Raw genomic sequence first — 26,732 nt, forward strand, 5'->3', positions numbered from 1 at the left:
GAGCCTCCCTTCCTCTTCCATTTACGGGGCGAGAAAGGGGGCTGGTCTCAGGGGCCGAGAGGGCCCTTCTTCCCTGCCTTCCCCTTGCCCGTCGCCAGAGAGCTCGCAGCGCTTTCCTCCTGCGCCCCGATGCTAGGTAACTACTCCGAAGCCTTCCGCGTTCCAGGAGCCTCAGGGCGTGTCCCCAGATCCCCCCTGCCTGCACCTTGTCCACGCAAGACAAAAGTCCACGCCAGGCCAACACAGAGCCCCGTTGGTGTTCAAGAGCAAAGACACCCACTCTTACCTGCTCTCGATCCTAGGACGAGGAATCTTTTTTTTCCCCCTTCCTCTCTTCGAGCTTGAGCTAGCCGAAGTCGTTTTCTTCCAGGAAAGGGGCAGACCCAAGCCCTCTTTTTATAGAATGCCATTCGTCAGGTTCCACGCCTGTCCGGATGCTGGCACCGCCTCCTCATCGTTGGATGGGGAAGTTTCCTTGCCCGCGGGGTGGGGTGAGGAAGGGAAGAGGGCTGGAGTGGCGAGCTGGGTTGCTGGTAAGGGAAGCGGGAGATGGATTCGGGGCCACGGAGTGGTGGTGGGGAGACTCAGACTGCCCGAAGCGCGCCCAGCCCTCTGGTTTCGGCCAGGCTCCAGAGCCCGCTTGGAGGCATTGCGGTTCCTCGAACTGGGCGGACTGGCAGGATCCTGCCATCTTCTGTAGGAAGAGCAGCGGGAGAATACGTGACGGCAGAAATCCGAAGAACTGAAGCCGGAGAGGCAATTGGAAAGGAAAAGGCGTCCGGGTAGCAAATGTAGCCCCTGGGTAATAAGAGGACAGGAGCGAGCCCTGCTGGCCAGGAGCGTTTCAGAGCGATGTTTTTCAAGGGCAAAGAAAGGTTGCGAGAAAGGGAGGAGCAATCAAGGTAGACTCAGGGACTATTAAAGGTAAAGGTTCCCCTGCACATGCGTGCTAGTCGTTTCCAACTCTAGGGGCCGGTGCTCATCTCTGTTTCAAAGAAGCCGTAGAGCCAGCGCTTGTCCGAGGACGTCTCTGTGGTCATGTGGCCGGCATGACTAGACGCCAAAGGCGCACGGAACGCTGTTACCTTCCCACCGTAGTGGTCCCTATTTTTCTACTTGCATTTTTACGTGCTTTCGAACTGCTAGGTTGGCAGAAGCTGGGACGAGTAACAGGCGCTCACTCTGTTACGCGGCACTCGGGATTCGACCCGCCAAACTGCCGACCTTCTGATCGACAAACTCAGCGTCCTAACCCGCTGAGCCACCGCGTCCCTCAGGGACTATTAACTTGCCACCAAGAAATTCAACGGGCCAAACTTAAACAGGCAGTCCTGTGTAACAGTTCGCTTAGTGACTGTTTGAAAGGAACGGCGCTAAAAAAAGTGACTTATGACCATTTCTCACACTTATGACGCTTACAGCATCCCCACATGGTCATGTGGTTTGCATTCGGAGGCTTGACAACTGACTCACATGACCGTTGCAGTGTCTGGGGGTCATGTGATCAACTTTTGCACCCTTCTGAAAAACAAAGTCAATGGGGAAACCAGATTACTAATTTAACAACTGCTGTGATTCACTTAACAAATGTAGCAAGAAAAGCTGTAAAATGGGGCAAACCTACTCAACAAATTTCTCACTAAGCAACATAAATTTTGGGCTCAATTGTGATTGTAAATTGAGGATTACCTTTATACTGTATAGTAGTTTACCTCCATAGGAATCCTTTAGGCAGGGATTTTCACCATCTGTTGACTAGAGCAGTGGCCCCCAACCTTTTGGGCCCCAGGGACCGGTTCTGTGGATAGCAGTTTTTCCATGGACTGGAAGGGGTGTGGTTTTGCATACTGCCTGCATCCTGCGGATGGGGCTTTGATTGTTTACACGGAATGGTTGCTGGCATGCCACGGACCGGTGTCGGCCCATGAACCGGGGGGTTGGGGATCCCTGGACTAGAGGATTGTTTTAAGATCTTCCTGGCACATCCAGCAAGGCTCCACTGCAAAATTGGATAGGGTCAGAGTCTTTTGGGATCCTTTGCAGTGGCGTAGCGTGGGTTGTCAGCACCCGGGGCAATTTGCGCCCCCTAACCCGGTGATGTCATGGCACCGCCGAAAAGACGCGCCCCGCAGCGGCGTAGACTTTCCAAGAAGAGTCGCGCGCATGCGGGATGCTTCCGGGTCCCTCTCGAGGGTGGCTGGGCGGGGCTCCAACCTGCAAGAGCCGCTGCATTCAAGCTCGCACGTGAGCCCCGCTAAATAAAGCCATGCATGCGCATGAAGCTAGGCCAGCCGGCCGGCGGGTCCGTCTTCGCTCGGCCAAGCCTGCCGGGGCGCCTGCGGGGCGCTTGCGGTTGGCCTGAGCCTGGGCGGAGAGTTGGGCGCTTCTATTTATTTTATTCAGTTTATGTGGCCGCCCATCTCACCTGCTGGACTCGTTTCGCTTTGCAAGAAAGAGCAGCTCGAGAGCGGAGCCAAGCCGACTCTGTGCAGCCCTTGGGGCTCCCTGAGCAGCTCAGTGCGAGCGCGCCCCCCCCAGATGTTGCGCCCGGTGCGGCCGGCCCCCCCTGCACCCCCCACGCTACGCCACTGATCCTTTGTTCCCCCCCCCAAATAAACACAATCTCTCTTGGGACCATGAAAGCAATGCAAGAAGGCATATGTGGCTTGTGGGTTATGCTTTTTGGGTCTTGTCTTCTAAAGAAAGACTGTAGGACTGGCATTAAGGTGGCCTAGATTCCTGCCTTCCAGGCATCCTGACCCAAGGACCTTAAAACAAGCCATTAAAAGAGTAACTAAAAATAAAAAACTTTAAAAAGGGGAACTGGAATGTTGCAAAATATTAATTTTTATTTATTTACAAGACCACCTATAGGCTTTACCAGGATGATAACATCTCTCTGATAACTTTTTAAAAACTATAAATGTCTGGCATTACAGTCATGCTCCTCATAAAATTCATGATATGCCCCCATCCTTTTTGTCTTTTCTCTCTGACACCAACTGTGTGAGGGTTCTTGGAGTCCTAGTAGACAATCACTTAACTATGAGGCAGCAGTGTGCTGCAGCTGCCAAAAAAGCCAACACAGTGCTAGGCTGCATTAACAGAGGGATAGAATCAAGATCACGTGAAGTACTAATACCACTTTACAATGTCTTGGTAAGGCCACACCTGGAATACTGCATCCAGTTTTGGTCACCACGATGTAAAAAAGATGTCGAGACTCTAGAAAGGGTACAGAGAAGAGCAACAAAGATGATTAGGGGGCTGGAGGCTAAAACATATAGGGAACGGTTGCTGGAATTGGGTATGTGTAGTTTAATGAAGAGAAGGGTGAGGGGTGACATGATAGCAGTGTTCCAATATCTCAGGGGCTGCCATAAAGAAGAGAGAGTCAAGCTATTCTCCAAAGCACCTGAAAGCAGGACAAGAAGCAACGGATGGAAACTAGTCAAGGAGAGAAGCAACTGAGAACTAAGGAGAAACTTCCTGACAGTTAGAACAATTAACCAGTGGAACAACCTGCCTCCAGAAATGGTGAATGCTCCAACACTGGAAGTTTTTAAGAAGAGACTGGACAGCCATTTGCCTGAAATGGTATAGGGTTTCCTGCCTGAGCAGGGGGTTGGACTAGATGACCTCCAAGGTAACTTCCAACTACTACTACTACTACTACTACTACTACTACTACTACTACTTCTTATTATTATTATTATTATTATTATTATTATTATTATTATTATTATTATTATTATTATTATTAATATTATGGCATCGTGGAGCACAGAACTGATTTGTGAGGTTTAATGAAGGGATAAGACAGTATCGATATAGAAGCCAGGAGAAGCAGAAATATGGGTCAATGAGGACTTAGTTGCAGTTAAATGTAACCAATACAATATGTAACAAAGTCTGAAGAGTCATTAAACTGAGGGGAAAAACTTTTATAGACCACATCTGGGTTGTTGGGTTTTTTTTGGTGTTCTTTAAAGTGTTACAAGATACTCTTTATCCTTTAGAATTGTTAATAATAGTTGGCTGTAGAAATAATAAAAGAACATAGTGACAATTGGTTATCTCATAATGAGATAAACATAATGTTTAATTAGTTGCCAGAGGAAATCCTGCTAAGAAGAGTCTGAGTAGCATCATCTGGCTGACTTTGTGAAGACTTCAAAAATAAACTGAATCTGACCTGGTTCATACTTGAATGGATGCCATCTGTAAATACGGGGAGCAAAACTCTGGGAAGTTGAAAACAACATTCACTTCAGCAATTACTCTGGAGCAGGGGTGGGCAGCTATGGCACTTTTACATCCGATGGACTTCAACTTCCAGAATTCCTGAGCCAGTGTGGAGAGACAAAAAGTAGCTACTTGGCAACCGGCATGTATCTGCAATGATTGCAGTGTCCTGGGATTATGTGATCACCATATGCTACCCCCCCAGAGGCTTCTGACAATCAAAATCAATGGGGGAAGCTGGATCTGCTTGATGACTGTCTGATTCAACAACCACAACAAAAAAGGTAAAATCGGGCATTATGCACTGAATAACTGCATTGCTTAGGAAGAAACCTGGTTTCAACTGTGGTCATAAGTTGAGGACTACCTATATCCGTGGTGGCGAACCTATGGCACGCGTGCCACAGGTGGCACACAGAGCCTTCTCTGTGGGCACACACGCCATCGCTCGAGTCCTAGACCTTCAGTTGGGTTTTATAAAACCTTTTCGTTTTAGGCTTCCACCGCCGTGTGCAAAAAAAAACAAAGGTCAATCACTCAATTTCAACTTCTCGTGGGGAAAAAAAAGATCTCGCAAAGTTGGAATTGATTGATTGAACTTTTTACTCCCACCCAGCCTGCCGTTACCACTGCAGCCACGCCCACCCAATGGGCCATGCTTACCCAATTGGCCATGCCCACACAATTGGCCATGCCCACCTGGCACCCGACGATACATAAGTGGGCTTTGGGTTGGAGTTTGGGCACTCGGTCTCTAAAAGGTTCGCCATTACTGTCCTATATGATCAAGGAACTGTTAAACTCCATAAGTAAATGTTTGGGTAAATGTTCTGAAGATAAATGTGAGAATACTACTATATTACCGAAATCATGGAATTTGATTATTTTTTTTAAGGAATATTGATTATATTGGGCAGTGAGCCTGTACTAGCTAGCTGTAGTGTATGGGTTAACATAAGGGACGCAGTGGCTCAGTGGGTTAGGACGCTGAGCTTGTCGATCAGAAGGTCGGCAGTTTGGCGGGTCGAACCCCGAGTGCCGCGTAACAGAGTGAGCATCTGTTACTCGTCCCAGCTTCTGCCAACCTAGCAGTTCGAAAGCACGTAAAAATGCAAGTAGAAAAATAGGGACCACTACGGTGGGAAGGTAACAGCGTTCCGTGTGCCTTTGGCATCTAGTCATGCCAGCCACATGACCACGGAGACGTCCTCGGACAAGCGCTGGCTCTTCGGCTTTGAAACGGAGATGAGCACCGGCCCGTAGAGTTGAAAACGACTAGCACGCATGTGCGGGGGAACCTTTACCTTTACCTATGGGTTAACTGGTTCTAGGAGAAGACCTCTTGAGCTTTGAAGATTAATATGAACTTCTTTACTTGGGCCTGGTACTTTAAAATGCCAGTCCCCTCTGCTTGAAAGGCTGTAGGAGACAAAAAAAAACACAAAACCCATAAGAAGCCAGAGCTAATAGCTCTAATAGGGGTACATCTTGATAGCTGCTGAGTACCAGATGAGAAAAAAGAAGAGCTTGAGAGCTCTAGACAGTTACTAACTGTCCCTGCAAAATCCGAGATGAGTCAGTTTTAGGACATGGTTTGCAGTTTTTCTAAAAAAAGACATGACTTAATATGTTTGTGAATAAACAAGATGCTACAAAATACTCAGTTCACTTCAAAGGAAAGCAAACAAGGTAGCTCTGTGTTTTGGGTGGTGCTCACAGAATTGGGTGTAAGATAACCAGGTTCTGAAAACATTGCTGGTGCGTTCGTCTACTTGAGTAGTTATTTATTAAATTTATATGCCATCCATCTCACTGTAAGTAACTCTGGGAAGCTTAACATCATAAAAGCAAAGATAGAAAACAGTAAAATAAATATTAGAATGAACAAAGTTTAAGTTAAAACGGGGTACAATGGGGGTGGGGATTTCTTCCTAGTTATTAAACACTTCCAGCGTGGAATGTGCGCCTGTCAGGGCCCAGGGCCAAATGGCAGTCAGATTTTTGAGGCCTTTACAGAAGGCCAAGAGGGTGGGGTGGATCTCAACGTGAAGGGCACAATGCTCCAGCGGGCAGGGGCCACAGCAGAAAAGGCCTTTCTTCTGGATCCTGCCAGCTGGAATTCCTTGACTGATCGGGTGTGCAACGTGTGTGTGTGGGGTGTGTGTGCGCGGGTGCATGTATATGTATGTGTATGTATAGTAGTAACTGTGAGAGGGATCTCGGAGTCTTAGTAGACAATCACTACAATGTGAGCCAGAAGTGTGCTGCAGCTGCCAAAAAAGCCAACAAAGTGCTGGGCTGCATTAACAGAGGGATAGAATCAAGATCACGTGAAGTACTAATACCACTTTACAATGCCTTGGTAAGGCCACACTTGGAATACTGCATCCAGTTTTGGTCACCACGATGTAAAAAAGATGTCGAGACTCTAGAAAGGGTACAGAGAAGAGCAACAAAGATGATTAGGGGGCTGGAGGCTAAAACATATAGGGAACGGTTGCTGGAATTGGGTATGTGTAGTTTAATGAAGAGAAGGATGAGGGGTGACATGATAGCAGTGTTCCAATATCTCAGGGGCTACCACAAAGAAGAGGGAGCCAAGCTATTCTCCAAAGCACCTGAAAGCAGGACAAGAAGCAACGGATGGAAACTAGTCAAGGAGAGAAGCAACCTAGAACTAAGGAGAAACTTCCTGACAGTTAGAACAATTAACCAGTGGAACAACCTGCCTCCAGAGGTGGTGAATGCTCCAACACTGGAGGTTTTTAAGAAGAGACTGGACAGCCATTTGCCTGAAATGGTATAAGGTTTCCTGCCTGAGCAGGGGGTTGGACTAGATGACCTCCAAGGTCCCTTCCAACTTTATTATTATTATTATTATTATTATTATTATTATTATTATTATTATTATTATTATTATTATTATTATTATTATTATTATTATTATTATTATTATTATTATTATTATTTGTGTACAGTATATGTACTTATGCAGGAATGCCCTGAATTGTTAGAAACTTTATGAAAATGAAAGCATTAAGTATATTTACCATTAAGTAGATTATTAATGCTTCTAACAAAATGAATTCTGGACAAAATTCTATGTATGTTCATCTGCTACTCTTGCTGTAAGCAATTTACCAATACAGAATATGATTTAATTGGTTTTCTTGTTGCATGTAATGCAAACTCAGCACATTGTAATTTATGCCAGAAACCAAAGCTAAGTAAACCATGGTTTTAAATGATAATGTGAATCCATGCTCTATGTGGAATGCAATAAAAGTGGCATAAAGCTTTGGAAGAAAGGAACTTTTCTTTGCAGAACACATATAAATAATTAGTAAGTAAAGCATGGTTACACTGCCATCTTGTGGAAAGTAACAGACATGGGGCCAGGGAATAATAATAATAATAATAATAATAATAATAATAATAATAATAATAATAATAATAATAATAATAATAATAATAATAATAATAATAATAATAATAATATAATGATGATGGTGGTGGTGGTGATGATGAGGATGATGATGATGATGATGATGATGATGATGATGATGATGATAATGTTGGAAGGGATCTTGGAGGTCATCTAGTCCAACCCCCTGCTCAGGCAGGAAACCCTAGTCCCTAATGAAGTGACCTATAGATTTCCCCTGAGCCTGCATTTCATTTAATGGGGGAACATGGAGTTCATGTTGACCACGGAAATGAATGAGACTGCATATTGCCAATTAATGCCTCCAAATATTATTTCTTATTCATGTTACCAATTTAAAAAACCATTCTGCTCTTATGAAATTTTGACGCTGGCTGTTCTCACAGGGAAAACGTAAGCACACAACAGCTAAAGTGTACATGCGGAGAACCAGTTTGGCATAGGGGTTAAGGCTTCAGGCTAGAAACAAGAAAGGCGTAAGTACTAGTCCCGCCTCAGGCACAAAGCCAGCTGAGTAGCCTTGGGCTGAGTTTTTCTCAGCCCTAGCAAACAGGTATGAAATCTTGCGAAGAAAACATCAGGAACTTCTCCAGGCAATCACCACAATCTTCGTAGCTACAAAATTGAATGTGTGTTCTTCTAAGTACTTGATAGGCTGTTGGACAAACAGGCTCAAAAACAGTCAGGGAAGTGATTGAAGCCTGGGAAACAGCCCCCCCTCCCCCTCTCCCATCAGTTAACAGGAGTGCTGATTTACCACTATCGAGTGGTACTTAGAAGTCGAAGGTTGGACAGCAGAAGCAAATAACAGCCAACGACTTAAAAGCCAGCCATCAAGACACCCCAATCAACATCTAAAAAGCCACTTACAACAGGCACTATAAATACCACACAGAAGCACACACTCTGCTAGAGAGAAGTTCCCCGAAGATGGGCTCCTGCATGAGTCTGAAAGCTTGGAAGACAAAATGTCTGGTCCCAGTGACCAACCCAGATTGGATCCTGCAACATTATTCTGGGACATGTATATTCACCTTCTGTTGTGATTCCATGCCAGCCTGTGATCCCGGCAGCTGAGTCAGGGGAATCAGAGGAGGAGGAGGAGAAAGGGCCTGGGGAACCATAAGAGTTGGAGGAAGGCTCTGATGAGCCCCCAGACTTACAATCTGATGAAGAACCTGGCCCCTCCACTTGTGCTCAGGATGAGACTCAGATGTGCTGGGAAGCTGAGTCAGACTTTGAGGACGCACAGCTGGAAGACATTATAGATGCTTGCAAACGCTGACAGGTTACAGGAGTAGGACACAGGGAGGCAATGGGGCGGCTCCAGGGGAGGAGGAGAAGGTATTGAGAAGCCACGCCTTGGGGCTGCATAATAAAAAGGGAAGGTGTGGGTGGTGCTGGTTGCTGAAGGCAACTGTTTGCAAAGGATTCCACTTTCAAGGGCTCATGTTTTGTTTGCTTTGCCTTTGAACTATTTCCTGTTTCCTCCGTTTTGCTTTTGGAACAATTATCAGGTCTGTAACTCAAATAAAAGGGGTTGGTTTTCCAGCCTACTTGTTAAAAGAGGGTTTTTCTTTGTGAAGTAACAAAGACGTATGTAGGCTGGGACAGAACACCTTCATTCATATCACACTATGATTCAATGTGAGTCCAGCAAGATAAATCTAAAAAAAACAGTTCACGTAAACATATATTCATTTTTTTTGTTATTCTATGTAATGCACCAAAGCTATAGGATGTGAGTGCAAGACTTTTCCATGATTTACTCCTTTTAACTCCTAGGTCTCCATATTTAAACTTTTTTAGGGAGGATAAGCTCCATTTAGATGCATCCGTGGATATGCCTGGTCTTCCAATCTAATTTCAGCAATATAGAGGAGGTTTCAGTCCATAGAGGAGGTTTAAATTCAGTCCATAGAGGAGTTTAAAAAGGCAAGATGGTGGCTGTAACTGCACATTCTAGTCTCTGCCTCTTCCTGCTGTATACAAAAAAGAGAAAGGGTTGAGCAGTTGTGGCCACCATCTTGACTTTTTAACCCCTGAGAATATCGCTGGTGTGTTTTTATAGCTTTCTTGTTCAAATATGAACACCACATACACACACTCACACACATGCACATACACACAAACATCCTTAAATATATATTCAAAATACCACAGAAATTTGTAGTTCTCCACCTATTCTTTTTATTAGAATACATAGGACCCCGATGGGCCTGGAGGGCAGCTGTTTAGAGCTAACAATTGCCAATGACATGTAATGCATTACTAGGAATCTATTCTAAGCATCAGGAACATTGTAAGGAAGCAGAACAGATGTCTGTGGAAAACAGGGCTGTAGTGGCCCAGCCACCAAGCCTCTTTATAAATTTAAAACCATAAGGAGATATGTGTCATCCTGGAATCTGACTCCTTTGCAGCAAAGAAAACTAACAATATGAATGCAAAATAGCACCCATTGAATAAATTAAGTAAACATAAACAAGGCAAACAAATCAAGAATACCATCACCACAGAGAAAGATGAATTCTACAGGGAAGGAATTCTTGGTGGGAACCAGCAACTTATTTACAGACATGTCTTTTCTTGTTTTGTTTCAGAGTTTTATTTTATTTTTGTGGTCATGTTGTTACACATGATCTTTTTCTTCAGCTCCTTCTTGCTTATCTCCATCCTCATTAAAATAATAAAAAATCATTAATAATTTATGATGTGATACAGTGGTAAAGGAAAAAACTATTTCCGCTGTTAAACACAACTGTCTTTTTTGTTGCTTTGTTTTGTGTTTGTGTGTGTGTGTGTGTGTGTGTGTGTGTGTGTGTGTGTGTGAGAGAGAGAGAGAGAGAGAGAGAGAGAGAGAGAGAGTCACTAAATTAAAAGCAAACACTATGGAGTCCAGCGTGCTGTCTGTGATTAGAGATAAAAAAATATACAATGGTAGCAACCATAATGAATGAATGTGGGGAATGGATTATGTACATAATCAGCCTATATCAGTGATGGCGAACCTTTTAGAGACCAAGTGCCCAAACTGCAACCCAAAACCCACATGTATTGTTGGGTGCCAGTTGGGTGTGGCCTACTGGGTGGGCGTGGCTGTGGTGGTAATGGCAGACTGGGTGGAACTAAAAGGTTCAATCAATCAATTCCAACTTTGCGTGATCTTCTTTTTTCCTGTGAGAAGTTGAAATTGATTGATTGAACCTTTTTTTTTTTTGCACATGGCGGCGGAGGCCTAAAGCAAAAAGGTTTTATAAAACCCAGCTGAAGTCCTAGGACTGGGCCGACGGCGTGCGTGCCCACAGAGAGGGCTCTGCGTGCCACCTGTGGCACCCGTGCCATAGGTTCGCCACCACTGGCCTAAATAATTAGTCACCTTCAAATGGGGAGCAAGATCCATTGTGAGAGAGTGATAAGCATAACTTTCAGAGGTGACGTCCTCTAAAATAGCACCAATCTGAATCCCCCAAATGGACCACATACATTGGCGTAGAAGCAGTGGAAGTCCCAACCTGCGAAGGACCACCCACCAAAATCTCAATGAAAGTGATGTCAAACTCTAAAACCCACAGCCCATATACGGGCAGCACAATCTCTTTTTGAGCTAGACCAAGCCTTACAATTTTAACTATTTCTAACTGCCATGAAACTACTAAGTTTTAAGAAGTCCCTCTCTTTTCAGGTCCTTGTCTCCAAGTTGAGGGACGTCAGGAGAACTCAGATCTGCACCTTCAAAACACCAGGGCTCATTTGTACTTTGTCTTCTGCTGGAACAGCATCTTAGCTGTTTCCAAGATCTCCCAGTTTCTACTATCTGATATTCACTTACTGCCTTGCTACCTTATTCATTACTGGATATAATCTTATAACAAACTATTCTCTTTGCCTAGCAATTGTCTAGATCAGGGGTAGGCAACCTAGGCTCTTTTATGACTCATGGACTTCAACTCCCAGAAATCCTGAGCCAGCATAGCTCAGGATTTCTAGGAGTTGAAGTACATGAGTCATAAAAGAGCTAAGGTTGCCTACCCCTGGTCTAGATCTTCCAAAGAAAGTAGCAAAGTTCCACGAATACATACAACTGTACGGGTTTCTAGGCCATAACTATTTTTTCATGCTAATGAATTAAATGTGCACCGATCTCCATCTATATTATGCACCAGTATTTCTCCCATGTTGAACTATAGCCAGACATAATGTAGGTCTTCTGGAATGATGGGCCACTGCAAAAAAACATTCCTTCTAACCCAGCAGAAACATAGGATTGCAGCATTACAATTGCAAAATGTTAACAATGCCAAGACAGGGAAATAAAGCAATGATCAAGATAAAGGAGAATATTAACAAAGTCATGGAGTATCTTTTGATGACCCAACGTGAATTGGCCTGGTTTCACAGCTAGGAATCTTGAAATGTTACCATGGCAGAGTTCATTTCTTGAAAAGAAGAACACACAAAGGAGAAATCTTTGCCTTTCCGTACATTAGCCACAAACATGTGCTCATTCTGATACAGCATGCCCTCTTTTTTTTCTTTTTTTAAATAGATGCAACACTTTCACTATAGCTATGAAAAAAAGCTGTTACCTAAAATGGCTAACAAACTGCTCACGTTTATGTCTGGGAGAAAAGACGCGTGATAAGTGCCAGTGTACAATCAAGAGAAAGACATACCCATATAATAGTTTGCTTACAGAATCAGAAAAACACCTCAAGAGATACTTCCCCCATCCCCAAAGTTTATTTAGAAATATTGTCAAGAAATAATGCTCTGTGTTTATATGATCAGGGAATTTCCCTTTGTTTAAGAACAATAACAGTAGCAAAAGGGATGTATCTTTGTATCTTCCCAAAGTGGTAAGTGACATCTGTTGGAAGCCATAAGTTGGTTGCTTTGCAAACCATCCAGGAATTCAAAGCAAGGGTCAACATCCAGAATCCCAGCTGCCTCTGCAGGAGTCTGAGTCTTGAACAGGGTTCTCCAAAATGGTGTTTTCCGCATGTGACCGCATGTTTCCCAACTACCACGGAGCACAGAAGATTGGCAACATTTGGTCTAGGTTAGGCTGATGGCTCAGCAGGGCTCTTCAGACACAATCATATGCTGAACTTCTCTGAATCATCTGTTTTCCCTGTTAGCTTGCCATGGAGAGGTAGAACCATCTTGGATGGTTTGGTAGTAGATAATGGCTATCTATGAATGACGCTCACTTGTTTTCTCTAGCAGGATGTTGATTCTGCAACATAGCTGGGGTGTATTGCATTTGGCTCCATTATTTTGTGGTGGTGGTGGTGGTGGTAATGATGATATAGGAAAATCTGACTTTGGACCTCTTTCATATGACAAAACTGATACAAACTAAGCATCCTAGATTGTTTACATCTCCCTTGCTTTCAACAAGACTGGAAGGAAAAATTTAAAAAAGCTGCACTAGATTATTTGAACAAAAGAGAATCAAGAGTATCTGATGGAATTGCCATCTCAGAAGGTTGACTGGGTAAACCAACCATGGTTTAAATTTAGAGCCAACTTTGCATTTATCTTCCACGTACCCAGCTCAGCCTGTCTCCTATTATTTATGGGAAATAAAGTGAGAGAAGAATTCCTATATAAGCCAGATTGATATCCAAGAGAAAAAAAATGTAATGTAACTCTAAATGTTGTTGCTATTGTTGTTGCTATAATAAGGAACAAACATGGCAGTCTCACTGCATGTACCCTAGAGGTTCCTGCTGTTGTTTAAAATTAAAACTCTTAAGTTTCCCATTTTCTGCATTGCTGATGATCTGCAATGGCTATTGTTCTGATCCAAAAAGTGGTCTATAAATTAACATTGAAGAGTAAATTCCTTTAATAAATGTGTGGATGTTGTGAGCTCTCTTTGTTACAACACAAGTTCTTGCCTACCATTTCTATGGACATAATATGATCTTCTTCTTGTTTGCTTCCACTGGAAAAATGAAACGCTGACTTTTAAAAACTATTAATTCTACAGGAGTTTATGTATAGATTCTCAATATTTAATCTCAGGAGGAGTGATAGTCCATCAGAAGACACAAGTCATCCCTGCCATGGCTACCAATGTACATTTATTTTTAAAGAAGCCAATAAAAAATTAATAAATTTGGGCATTCCTGCTCCAAATTAGTCTCATGAGATTTGGCAATCTTGTGAGGTTTGGGCCATTTTTTAAAACCAAATTCTTATTTAATTCTGTGATCTCATGACCACTATGTTTGATGGCATCTGCTTATACAATTGTCTCAGAAGGATTTAATGATGATATTTGGAGAGGCTTCCATAACTTCCGGGAACCAGGAAGATGCCAAAACAAGATATCTGCTGTAGTGTCGCAATATAAACTCCACCCTTTCACAACTGCATTGCAACATTGCATGCAAATATGACAAGGGTGGAGGTTCCATTATGGTATATTTTTTTATTATTTGTCCCTACAACACCAACTACATGGCAATCCAGATCTGATACTTTTTGATGATATTCTTCATTGAGAAAGGCTGCAAAGGAGGAGAAGGTGGAAATAAAGTTAGTTGGACGCAGGGAGAGCAATTCTTGCAAGCCATCAAATCATATAAATGTTTGGTGTGCCATTTTTGAACTTAATCCACAGCAATATGAACACAACCATCACTTCTCTAGGAGTCAAAGTGGTTCAACCACATCTGCTATGTCATGATGTCTGATTCGCATTCAAGAAAAGGAAAAACCCAGGCAAGGAATGAAACCAAACTGGAAAAAAGAGTTATACCTCAGATTGTCCAGGAATTTTGTGATCAACCAAAAAGCAAAAATAGCAAAGCTAACTCACGCACAGCATGTGGATTTAGAGAAACTAGGGGGTGAGGGGGGTCAATTGCTGCACCTTGTTGAGGTGCAAAGTCTGGTTTGTCCTTCATTTTCTTTAGTTTCTACCCCTTTGCTTTTTTTTAAAAAAAAATGTTTTTTGCTGCTCTGGAATTGCCAGATGACCAGATATTCTCCTTCTTGCTCCTGTGAGGTCAATTCTTGAAGAAGGTTAGTGCAGCTCTCTTGTTGTGTCCTGAGAAAAAGGCATGGGGCTTCTCTACTGCAGGGATCCCCGTGCATTGTAGAAGTCTGGGACCGGCAAGCCAGTGTGAAGTGTTACCTGAAACCAAGGACAGTTGGAGAGTGTGCAACCTGGATGGTATTTTAAAACAACTTTTAATTAGCTAGTTTGTTTGTTTTTATGCTCGCAGAACCAACTTTCAGTGTTCAAATCCATAAAAACAAACATTGTCACAAGTATACAACAAATTGATAATAATTTGGTACAAAACTAAGAGTTAAATGGGAAGATATTAAATTGTATATCAAAATGTAAACAACTAAGACACTTTAACTCCCCATGGGTTTTGAAGGAGCCAGCTAAACTAGTGTTTAATTTTTTCTTATCCTGCCCAACTTTGGCTAGATTAAGACCATATTTTTTAAGTGAGGCCTTTACTGGATTATGCATAGTTACAACTGTAGAGAGTTTTTTTAATTCCACAAAAAAGCAAAAAGTAGTCTTAAGCCGAATGGTGCCCTAGGAAATAAAATGGACAAAGAGATGGAATTTGTAGGGGTGGAGACTATTTTGGTCCGGAGTAAATTTACCATTTGCAGCATGGAGCTCTCTGCTTTCTTACGCCCCACTCCTCCAAGCTTCCTGACTTATATTATTATGGAACACTGTTTCGAGTTGAATTTGGGTGGGAGATTTGCAAAAGCACTGTTCTGAGAAGAATTTAGAAGGATAATAATCCCAGATATCTATTGGGAGATTAATTTCCCCATTCCCATCCCCAGAATGCTCCACTGAAGTTTAATAATCTACAAAATTTAATGGCTACTGAGAGCAGTGTGGGAAAAATCAATGGCTTCCTGTTCAGGGTTGGTAAATGTTTTTATGTAATGATCTGTGGGACTGACCTTGGGAGACAGGAGGAACAACTTGCAACCAAGACAGTGGCCTGATAAAACTTTAGACCAGTGGTAGGCAACCTCAGCTCTTTTATGACTCATGGACTTCAGCTCCCAGAATTCCTGAGTCAGCTGTGTTGTGCTGACTCTGGAATTCTGGGAGTTGAAGTCCATGAGTCATAAAAGAGCCGAGGTTGCCTACCCCTGCTTTAGACCAGACATGTCAAACACAAGGCCCGGGGGCCGGATCTGGCCCGCGAAGTGGTTTCATGTGGCCTGTGAAGCCATCCTGGAAACAGTGAGGGAATGGCCCCCACTGCCTTGGCGCTGGCCCAGAGACCCTCCTCCTGCCAGAGACCCTCAGATCTGTCCCACTCCTGCCCAGGCCCTCATAGGCACCCTTGATGCGAACGATGTAGAGCTGGCCACACCCACCCAGTAGGCCATACGCACTTTAGCCACGCCCACCCAGTAGGCCATGCCCACCCAGTAGGCCACGCCCACCCAGCCCCTTGAGGGCAACCGCAATGCTGATGCGGGCCTCAATGAAATTGAGTTTGACACCCCTGCTAGTTTAGACCAAAAAAGGAGAAGTGGTGAAAGTATCTGAAAAAGGACCCTCTCTTGTTTTCAAGAGAGTAAAATGAGGGAGGGGAGAGGTACTTTCAGACTTGCAAGATTAACGTTATCCTTCCGAAGTAGTCCAGACAAGAAGCACAACCAGGAGTAATTTTATTGTAAGTTTACACTAACAGAATCTTGCAAGTCTGAAAACCTATCTCTGTCCCCCTCACATTTACTTCCATGAGAACAAGGGAGGATCCTTTTTAAGGCTCTTTTGTCACTGATCCTCTTTTGGACTCAGATTTGATTTATGAGACCCCTTGTCTAGGCCTGTGGTTCTTCTTCCTGTCTTTTGAGGACATTCCCACATACAATTTACCCTTTGCTGCAAAACAAATGACGACTGTCAAAAAGCAAAGTTAAGGTGATTTCCCCCCCCTTTACTATTATTTTTTTTAATTTAGGACATTTTTTGCCCTAACCCTAAATGATAGAGAAATGGATTCTGAGTATCAGATCACATAGTCTGAGAGTTCAACTTTGCTTCAATAAGTCCCACAATTGAAATTTTTCTTCTAATTTTCAATATTTAGGTTTCCTGGCGTTTTCTGAACTTGGTTGTTTGCTTGCCAACATTTACCCAAGTTGGGTAATGAAATGTTGGCAAGCAAATATCAGCAACCTCAAGGAGCATCAAGAACCCATGGTTTAATCCTGAACTACACACGTTCTTTTCTAGTTTCCAATGTTTAACTTTTTCAGTTTAATTCTTTGGCCACCAGACAGACAAATGTTACATCCATTTAGTTTTTTTTTAATTGCCCCTAACATACTGCCTGTCAAATAATTATTATTTAAATGCTCAATGTATATTACCTCCTATCTCACTTTTACATGGTATTAGGTGGCTTATAGTAAATAGATATTGTGGGAGAATATCGGCTAGATGCAGCTTCGTAGCACTGTTCACAATAAACTCACCACTATAGTATTCGTTCTTGCATACCTTGTCATCTACCTCAGCCCTGCATTTTACTCCTGCCATTCTGTACAGCTGTCTACCCCCATTGCCACATCACACATCAAGACACAACTTCCAACTGGCATTTCTCAACCAGCCAGATCCCAACCCATACTTACTTGCACATTCCGGTTGAGACTGACAGCAGGAAAGAATATGCCCTCCAGATTCTCGAAGGCCACTGGTCCTTGCTGATCTTCATTGATGGAGAAAGTCAAGGTCCTCCTGGTCAAATCAAGCAATATGCCTACAGTGGCACCTTTGGTGATACCTCCTTCAGTCCTTTTGAAAAAAAATGCCAGTTAGCATCTATTTAATTTACACTACTCCTCTTCCAACTTAAAGGTAGGTTAGATGGGTACCCGTATACTTAGTTTTCACAACAGTTCTGAGAGATAAGTCAGACTTAGAGATAATGATTGCCTCTAGTTTTTCCAATGAGATTTATGGTCCAATTAAGATATAAACCCACTTTCCCCATCCTAGTTCAATGTTCTTGACCATTGTTACATGTTGACATTTGAGGGATCATCCTGCAAGCAAATCCAAGTTGGTCTTTTAGATGGTACGGCTTTTTGTGGAAAATGTATGTGTTCCACTTGCAGAGGAACACATATATTCTCCACAAAGAGACATGCCATCTACTTAGATGCCCAATAGACAATCCAATGTTTTTGGTCTAATGACTACACTGTAGGTAGGCTGAAGAATCTGGAACAGGATTCAGCACTGGCTTGTTCAGTGAACTTCTAAACAGTGGCTATTGTACCTGAGCAAGTTAGAATTGATTGTGGTAATATATGCCTTAGTTACATCAAAATTGTACAATGGCCTCCAACTGGGCCTGTTTTTGAAGAGTCTTTTGGTTCTTTTGGTCCAGATACTTGGTCCAGAATGTAAAATGTTAGTTGGGATATATTATGCGCTGCTTCAGACTGAATTCAGAATTTTAGTGATTACATTTACAGTCCTAAATCAGCTGAAGATCATTCTGGCTGGAAATTATATTTAAGATTCATATATCCATTTACAAAATCATCTGGGACAATCTACCCACCAAGGTAGAAATATGGAAAAGGGTGGGGAAAAAAGTTAAAACATTCTTATTTATCTCATAGAGTTTAGGGTGTCCCCAGTCTAGCTATCTTTCATCAGATGAGGAAAGACAATTTTATTCCAGCAAGCTTTTGCTGGGCTAAGTGCCTAAAATTTTGTTTAAAGATTACCTCTTATCTGTTGGATAAGCTTTGTTGCATTTTTATTGCAAGTGGAGTTTTGGCTCAAGAAAATAAAAACAGGCTGAGCATACCTTAGTCTTCACCACCAAGGTTTGGAAGTCAGATCAAGCTCCTTTCACATAGAATGGATTCTGGATCTGACAGCCTGGCTCCCCTTTAAAATCCTGGAATTGGAAACTACTTTCCTTTCTGTCCTCTACCTCAGGATGGGGAACTTCTGGCACACTGTCTAATGATCTGAAACATTTTCACTATAGGTCGCAAATGGTGATGTTATAAATGCCAATTTGAATGTCCCAATTCAGGAGGGATCAAGTGGATTGGGGAACAGAGTTCCTCCCGATTCATTAAAGCTGTTGACTTCAGTCTGGTTAGAACAATTTGGTCTAGCATGTGATGGACTCTCCTGCTCAATAATACAATGTTGCATGCTTTTTAGGAAGACAATGTAGTCCCTCATCTCCAGATATTTTAATTAAAAAGATTCCAAATGGATAAAACAAGAACAATGGAACCAATTTGGAGGGAGGTACCTGTTGGTATGTGAGTTGTTATGCATGAACCAGCTTCGGTTATTATCCACATACATGGCCCAAGCCTTGTCATCTTTCCCTAGCATGACATCTTTGAGAACATCCATTCGGGCAACCCCAAAAGCTGGATCTGGGTGGTTGTCATAGCGATCGATGGATAACTCCCAGTAGTGGAGCCCCTTGGAGAAGCCAGTTTTGCCCAACACGACCCGGTCGTCATAACTGTTGCAGGTAACTGTCAGGTTGTCATTCGAGAAGATGATGTCGGAGTGAGCAGTGCTGGGGTCAAAGGAAAACCAAGCCACTGCAATGCACACAAGCGTGGAACAGTTATCAGTGTGAATCTGATGATAGGCAGAGACATACAGTTGCCACCCAAAGCATTGCATGCTGCCATGCAGGGGAAGAATTTGGGTCTGCATTCAGTAAAGACTCCTCAAGAGGGTTTTGATGAGTGTTTCTGCAGTAAATCCAAAATGTGGGAGGCAGAGGCAAACTGGGTCGGCTTAAAAAGCAAGAAGGTTGGAAAATGTCTATTCTGATGTTTTTCAACCTTGGAAACTTTAAGATATGCAGACTTCGACTCCCAGAATTCTAAGAGTTGAAGTCCACCCATCTTAAAATTGTTGAGGTTGAGAAACAGTAGTCTGTTTGGAGAAAGTTCTGCTAAAAAGCCTAAGGCTTAGTGAATGGAAGAGCTGAAATGAAATGGAAGACCAAGAATGTAGCCAGACATTATACCATTCACCATGTGAAGGATATTACATAGCAGCAGGAAACTAGCATTCCTGGAGCTAACATGCATAATAATCAACCTGGTAGGATTTGATCTATGGATTTTAGAGTTGGAAGGGGCCATTTAGGCCACTGCGTTCAACCCCTTGCTCAGTGTAGGAATCTAGATTAAAATGCATCCCAAACACATCATCTCTAACATTGGCCCCACTGTTAAACTGGAGATTTAGCCTAATATTCAGCTAATGGTTTTAGACGGGGTCACAAACACATGGATATACTATATTGCAGATAACCAAATTAAATCAGGCTTTGTAAATTCATAAATCAGCCTTTCATGCATTTTGTGAGAAAATGAGCAAAAGCACAAAAACAACACCATTTTACTCAGGGTTGAGTCTTTGCAAAAATATTGACTGTTATTCTATTCTGAAATTTTAAAGGCCTTTTTTAAGTGGCAACAGGAAAGACAATCAATATTTTAAATCTGGCAAGACTTCAGATGGTGATGAGCCAAGCAAATGTCAGAAATGAAAATGCCATATCCTAAAGCAATTTCTATGTCTTGTCAAACAATATAGAAACATCTCATATAATTTCCTTATTTGCAGCTACTATATATTTATTTCATGCATGTCAATCAGTGGGCCAGAACTGGAGATATGTATTGCAAAATGAGAAGGCAGAGGAAGGTAGTTATCAGAGTGAAATACAAAGGAGAAATCTTAAGAGAGATCTTAACACACCTGGCCACCTTTCCTCCTTATAACTGCCTTCCTATGGAACTTTTATGTAGCTACCTAGCATATTCCACCTGCATATGTGAAAGACACCACCTTGTCTACAACACAAGAGGAACATAATTCTTGGTGTCATGCCACAAACATGTAAGATAAACACACATATCCTGTCAATGCCAATCAATGCAGTTTGCCTATACACACATGTACACACACATGTTCCCCATGCACCCAAGAGAGCTCATACCTGCTACCATTTTTTTAATATCAACTGTTGTCATTCCAAGTGGAATGCATGAAGGAGAATAAATGATAAGTAAAACTGGCAATTATACACAGATCAAAACTTCCAATTATGATCTTTGCAATATTCACACATGGAGGTTAACTGCATTTCTCTCTTACTTAGCTCTGCTTCCAGAGCTGTTCCATCACTTGGGGGATAACAAAATCTTTATGTAATTATACAAAAGGAACAATGAGGACCACATAGCTGTACAGATGGGAAGGGAAAGGTATGAGCAAGTCAACCTAAACCAGAATGGATTTTTCTTTGGTTTGGATCACCTGCCTTTCCAAAAACTCTTTCAGAACCAAATGGGAATTGAACATTCCTCAGTTTCCATATGATTCAGTAAAAAGAATATTCAGCCCTCAACTTCTTTATTGCAATAGCTGAATCCAAGTTCATGGAACCTGGTTTAATAACTCAATCAGTCATTCCTTCTGGACTGCTTTTGAGTCAATAGGGGGTAAAAGTCCACCATTTGTAGCCATGTTCATTGGCTAAAAGTGGGGTCAGGTGTTGGAAAGGAACCTTGAGCTATTGAATCTTGATGGCAAGCCACTGGCTTCTTGAGGCTTGAGATGTTACTTTTTCTTGGTGTGTTACAGCTGATCACAACTTTTCCCCAGCCCTACATAAACCTCCAGTCTGCAAACTTAGTATGAAACAGATGCATTTCACAGATTGCATCTCATAGACTTGGAATGCCCTGCCTATGCTCCCTTTGGAAGCCCATTTTGTTTGCTAATTGTGTTGGCTTTTCAGTGTAGAATTCCACAGCCCTTGTGCCATACATTTCCCTCTACCTGTGTGTTTGGATTGGTGCTCTCCACTCTGAGCTACTATTTTGAATATCTCACTTAGAGATGACCTAATCAGTAGAAAAGCCTCAAATCTGTAGGGATCTAAATCCTCTCTTCCTGAGAGGCTCTGACACCAAAAGGGGATTCAGGAACTTATTAGTATATTATAGGAGAGTGTAGGAATGTACATAGAATGTATGTAGGAAGCATGCATGACATTTTGGGCACTGAACTGAATGAGGGAGAGTATTAACTAAGTTGTGTATCCATTGGAGCCTAATGCCGGCTCTCTCTTCAACAAACTAACCCTTGTGGTCTTCCAAGTCTCTCTCACTTTGAAATCCCCTCCATGGAATATTCTGCAGTAACACCCTTGTCTCAGAACGGTCACACACTATAGCAGAACAGACATTGTCTTAGACTGAATGGAGATCTTTGTACAAACAAGAAAGCTGGATAAACAAGAGACCAGAATAAAGGCCACATCACTGAAGTGGAACAAATATACTTGCCTAATTGGGAGAAAGGTCCTGACTGAGCCTCAAAACCTATAAAGAGATACTACATTTCACACACTGACACCAAGAAATTGCAACCAGACGCAGGCAACAGTGGGTGCTTGCGTTTATCAGCTAGCCCCAGTTTAAGAATGGGTTCCATTCCCAAGGCCTGTCCTTAAGTCGGATGTGTATATAAGCCAGAACAGCATTATTTTTAATACTGTGTAAATAATGAACTTTAACCACTGTGTATTTAACTTGAATTATTGGGTATTTTTAACTCTAATTTTTCTACAATAGACGCCATTCTTATCTATGGGTCTATCCTTAAAATGGGGTATTCTTAACCCTGGGACTTGCTGTACAAGCAAATTGCCAGATTTGCTCCAAAGGCTGAAGATCTGCTGTAAAAACAGAGCTATCTGCACAGGAGTAGGAGGTGGCCTATGGATGTCGCACATGAACCAGGACATCCAGGATTCCCAGTTGGCCTTTGGAAGTGAGTAAGGGTCAGAGCAAAATCGAGACAATTGGTCTTCACATTGTGCTTTGTTAGTTCAGTGAAGATGGAATGGATCAGTGGAAATTATTAGCCATGTAAAATGACATTTCCACATTCAGTGTGCAGCGTACCTCAGAGTATCAATTGCTAGAGAATGAGAGCACCAAATGGCTGAAGCTTTGCTTGTAAGGCTTCCCCAAAGCATCTGGCATGTCCCTAGGATGGAATGAGATGCTGAACTGATGGAATGAGCTGCAGAGTTAGATGTTCTTAATACAGAGTGGAGTTCAATATATCAGTATTGGAAATTTCTGCTTTTCTTTCCTCCTCTTTCTCCCCCTCCCACATTAATTTTCTTTTCCAGTTAGAGAGTTAGGAAGAGTTCCACCTTTTTCTCTATCACTCTTATGTACTTTTTTCCCCTGAGCATCGAGACTTGGAAACAATAATGTACAATAATGTAAGCAATTGTACACATAATTTAGTTTGCATAAATGTGTGATTAGAGATGCGGCTGTAGAATTTTGCACATGAATATGGAAAATGCACACAGCCCTGTTTATAAGGATCCCATAAGGCCTTTTAAATCATTATGAACTTTTACCAGCTTGGAAAATTGAGAACTCATATATTATACAGTACATTTTGTCCGTAAATAGTACAAACAGAAGCACACGTTTTCAGTTTGGGAATGAGGCCCTCCCACCCTATCCCCTCCAAACTTTGTGCCCACATTAATATTAGACTCCTGCAAAATATATAAATTCCACATACAGGGAAACAGAAAGAGTCATTAACACTTTGTACACTGGACGAGAGATCAAAACGTTCAAGTATGAAAATGCTGAAAGCCAAGGCAATGGGATGCAAAACCCATAAAAGCACAATGGGAAAACAGTATAACAAAGAGACCAAAGGCCAGGTGGTGACCCCTGGTGTAGCCCAGCAACTGAAATGCTACATCATTCCTCCTTTGAAGATATACAGATGTGTCAGAACTACGTTCTTCATTGATGACAATGTCAGGAAGATGCCAGTAATGGGGTAAGCTAATGATACAGGAGAATCCAGAAAGAAAAAGAAAAGAAAAAAGATACTGGCTATTGTGCAGAGCTAATCATAACTACAGAGGGACCTCAACCTTGCTTAAGTCTCGGTACATACAGTACATTAAGAACTGATGGCTTCTTGGGAACCTCAATAGTATGATTGCGAATCCAATTTGTCCACACGCTCTTCCCTTAGGGCCCACGAGGTTTCCTGTCCTACCCACCTTTCTTGTTTTATGACTGTTTCCACTCATTGTGACAGTCATTGAGTGTTGAAAGCACCCCCCATGTCTCCAGAGCTGCTGTAGACCCTACAATATATTCTGAACATTCCAAATGTGCCTGCTGGCTTAAAAGGTTATAAAAGGTAAAGGTTCCCCTGCAGATGCGTGCTAGTCATTTCCAACTCTAGGGGCCAGTGCTCATCTCTGTTTCAAAGCCGAAGAGCCAGCGCTTGTCTGAGGACGTCTCCGTGGTCATGTGGCTGGCATGACTAGACGCCAAAGGCGCACGGAACGCTGTTACCTTCCCACCGTAGTGGTCCCTATTTTTCTACTTGCATTTTTACGTGCTTACCCCTGGAAAATCCAATAATGCTGCACATCTCAGAAACAAGCAGAAGGTTATGACTTCAGACAAAAGCACAGAGCCAATATCTAGAATTGCTTTCCTTCTTGGGCAACCTCTTGCTAAAGATTGAAAATAAACGTCAGGATTTGGCGCTGCAGTATGATTCCTACATATTTTTAAAGAACATATTCTGATTAGGCTGCCTTCATCTCATTCCCAATTTAAATTCATGTTTTCCCATTTTTCTAGACACATTTTGTTTGCTGTGGATATGATATATAGCAATTCCTGAAGAATTCCTCATTGACCCTTTTAGGTTTCTTCAGAAGCTGGACATTGCCTTTCATGGCCAAGTTTGATTTGGACTGGAGAGGATCCTGGACATCTAGCTTCCACAGAGGTATCTTTCTAAAAAAAATGTCCAGCTGACACTTCAGAATACATGGGTTTGTGCTTGAAAGATCTGCATTTTTTTTAAAAAAAGAAGGGTGTTAGTTCTGCATAGAAAGTCTGGAAAAGAGGGCGGCCTTCTGCTGGCTTGGGCCCAATGAATTCATTGTAGATTTTCTTCTAGCTCTGCTGAGAACAGTTATTGCATGACTCTACCTTTGTCTCTTTTTATTACAGTCCTTTGCCTAGTTCTATGGTAAGTTGATTACTCTTTCCAAGTTCAGCCAACGAAGGTGAATATACTGTCATGTGTCCCAGGATAATGTTGCAGGATCCAATCTGGGTCAGTCACCGGGACCAGACATTTTGTCTTCCTAGCTTTCGGATTCATGCTGGAGCCCATCTGCAGGGAACTTCTCTCCATTCACTGCCAGGCTTGATATCTCCTTGAAATATTTACCAATTTGGGATAAGTATGTGACAGTAACCTCAACTTTATTAACATCTTGCAATTGACATCTGGTATATAAAGGGGCCCATATAAAAAGAATTGGGGTGAAATTGACAAGAACTATATGGCAGAGGATAACTGTATGAAGTGGAAGAAGGTGCCTCAAATGCTCTTCATACTTTCTGACCATTCAATTAATTTATTTTAGAACAAAATCTAAGGGCCTTCCTGAAGGACACTAAAATCATGTTGAAAAATAGCCTGACTGAAAGTTCATTGGTGCAAACACTCTCTGTTCCTCCTGTTTGTCACATGGAAAATTTAAAAGACAGCTAAGCTCTCCATCCCAGGTACTCACCTATAATTAATCAAATCTTAACCAGAGTTATTAGGGCTTGTTTTACTGAATGTTGTCCAAGGCCAGTGAGAAGCTGGCATATCTTGGAAAAATGTCTGCTCCAGCATTTTGTGGTTGTTGCCGTGAATTGCAATGCCATAAGAAATTGGAAAAATCACAATTGACTGATTTCATACAACACATTAAATGTAAATCGTAACTTACAATTACTGTTATTATATTATTGCTTAGCATAGTTATGATTACCTGTTTATTACTACACCTGTGAGTCACTTAGGTGAGATGGATGATATAGAAATGTGATAAATAAATAAAAATAAAGTAAATAAATGTTTCTGTAATAGTCCATCATTGCCTTGTGACATAGCACTAAGTCAGAGTCTGGCTTTATCCTGAACATGGTGGGTGTCTTGATCAAATTTGTGACTCATATGTAAAATGGGAATATTGATCACCAAACTATGCTTTTGATTTCATTCATGTTTACATTTAACAGGCATATTTTTAAAAGTGCCAGTAATATCCTTCAGGGAACCACTTATGGGGAACCATTGCAATAGAGAAAGGAAGTTTTTTTCCCCCTGGTAAGAACATAACGTGAATTCTTCCTACCAAGCTTACATTGTCTTTGTTTCTAAGATTCTTTTATAGATTCAAAGTAGTGTTGAATGGATTTCTTTATAACTGAATGCTTAATAATTTGTATGTGTAATAACACATATGTATTTGCATCCCAATGCATAATACTATTTTGGATGCAAAGAAACTCAGCAGAAATTAACCAATAAAAAGTGGATCACACTTGATCTCACTGGATCTTACCTTCTGGTCCCTCTGAAAGTACTGTATTAGCAACCCCAACCATTTACAGGGGAGAGAAAAAGCATATTCCAAGCATTTCACCAAAAATAGTTCTTAAAAAAATATTTGTACTTGTACTTTTGGGAATGTATCAAGATAGGTTATCTGGACACAGCAGATGCATTTCTACCAAAACTATTCTCCCATGAAACCTTCAACTTATAAGGATAATTTGAGAAACAGGTCTGTGCAGATAATCTAATGCCCACCACTAGACAGCACTTCAGCTGTAACCATAAATGGTTCTCATTGGCTTCTTGGGGGTGGGGGCATGGCGTGGCATGTGGGAACAGAGGAGACATAAAAGCAACATCTTTCTTCTACTCCAGATTCTGAGTAAAGCCAAGTTAACAAGTCTTGCCCTTCTTCTAAAGTTTTCCCAATGGCAACCTTCTCAAACATGTCCCATAGATAGGGCCTATCAATATCTACAGAAAAAAGGAGACAGGAGCAACTCGGTATCTATGTCCAATCCATGTGACTTACAATAAATG

At 42.0% G+C, this 26,732-nt stretch overlaps 2 protein-coding genes across 2 annotated transcripts in view; both read right to left on the reverse strand.

Annotated features, from left to right (window-relative positions):
• Positions 1 to 378, reverse strand: part of PYGL (glycogen phosphorylase L) — a 37,028-nt gene extending 36,650 nt beyond the window's left edge. Inside the window, exon 1 of the mRNA XM_081314612.1 lies at positions 287 to 378. The gene's annotated coding sequence lies outside the window, so the exon portion shown is untranslated. The remainder of the gene's footprint in view (positions 1 to 286) is intronic.
• A 14,399-nt stretch (positions 379 to 14,777) lies between these two features.
• TRIM9 (tripartite motif containing 9) overlaps positions 14,778 to 26,732 on the reverse strand; it is a gene marked incomplete at both ends in the record, with an annotated part of 64,635 nt that continues 52,680 nt past the window's right edge. Inside the window, 5 exons of the mRNA XM_081314960.1 lie at positions 14,778 to 14,840; positions 17,342 to 17,504; positions 18,994 to 19,297; positions 20,716 to 20,739; positions 22,070 to 22,105. Of these exons, the coding sequence (XP_081171086.1) occupies positions 14,778 to 14,840; positions 17,342 to 17,504; positions 18,994 to 19,297; positions 20,716 to 20,739; positions 22,070 to 22,105 (590 nt within the window). The remainder of the gene's footprint in view (positions 14,841 to 17,341; positions 17,505 to 18,993; positions 19,298 to 20,715; positions 20,740 to 22,069; positions 22,106 to 26,732) is intronic.

The sequence above is a fragment of the Vipera berus genome, assembly GCF_964194415.1.
Source record: "Vipera berus genome assembly, chromosome: 1".
NCBI lineage: Eukaryota > Metazoa > Chordata > Lepidosauria > Squamata > Viperidae > Vipera > Vipera berus.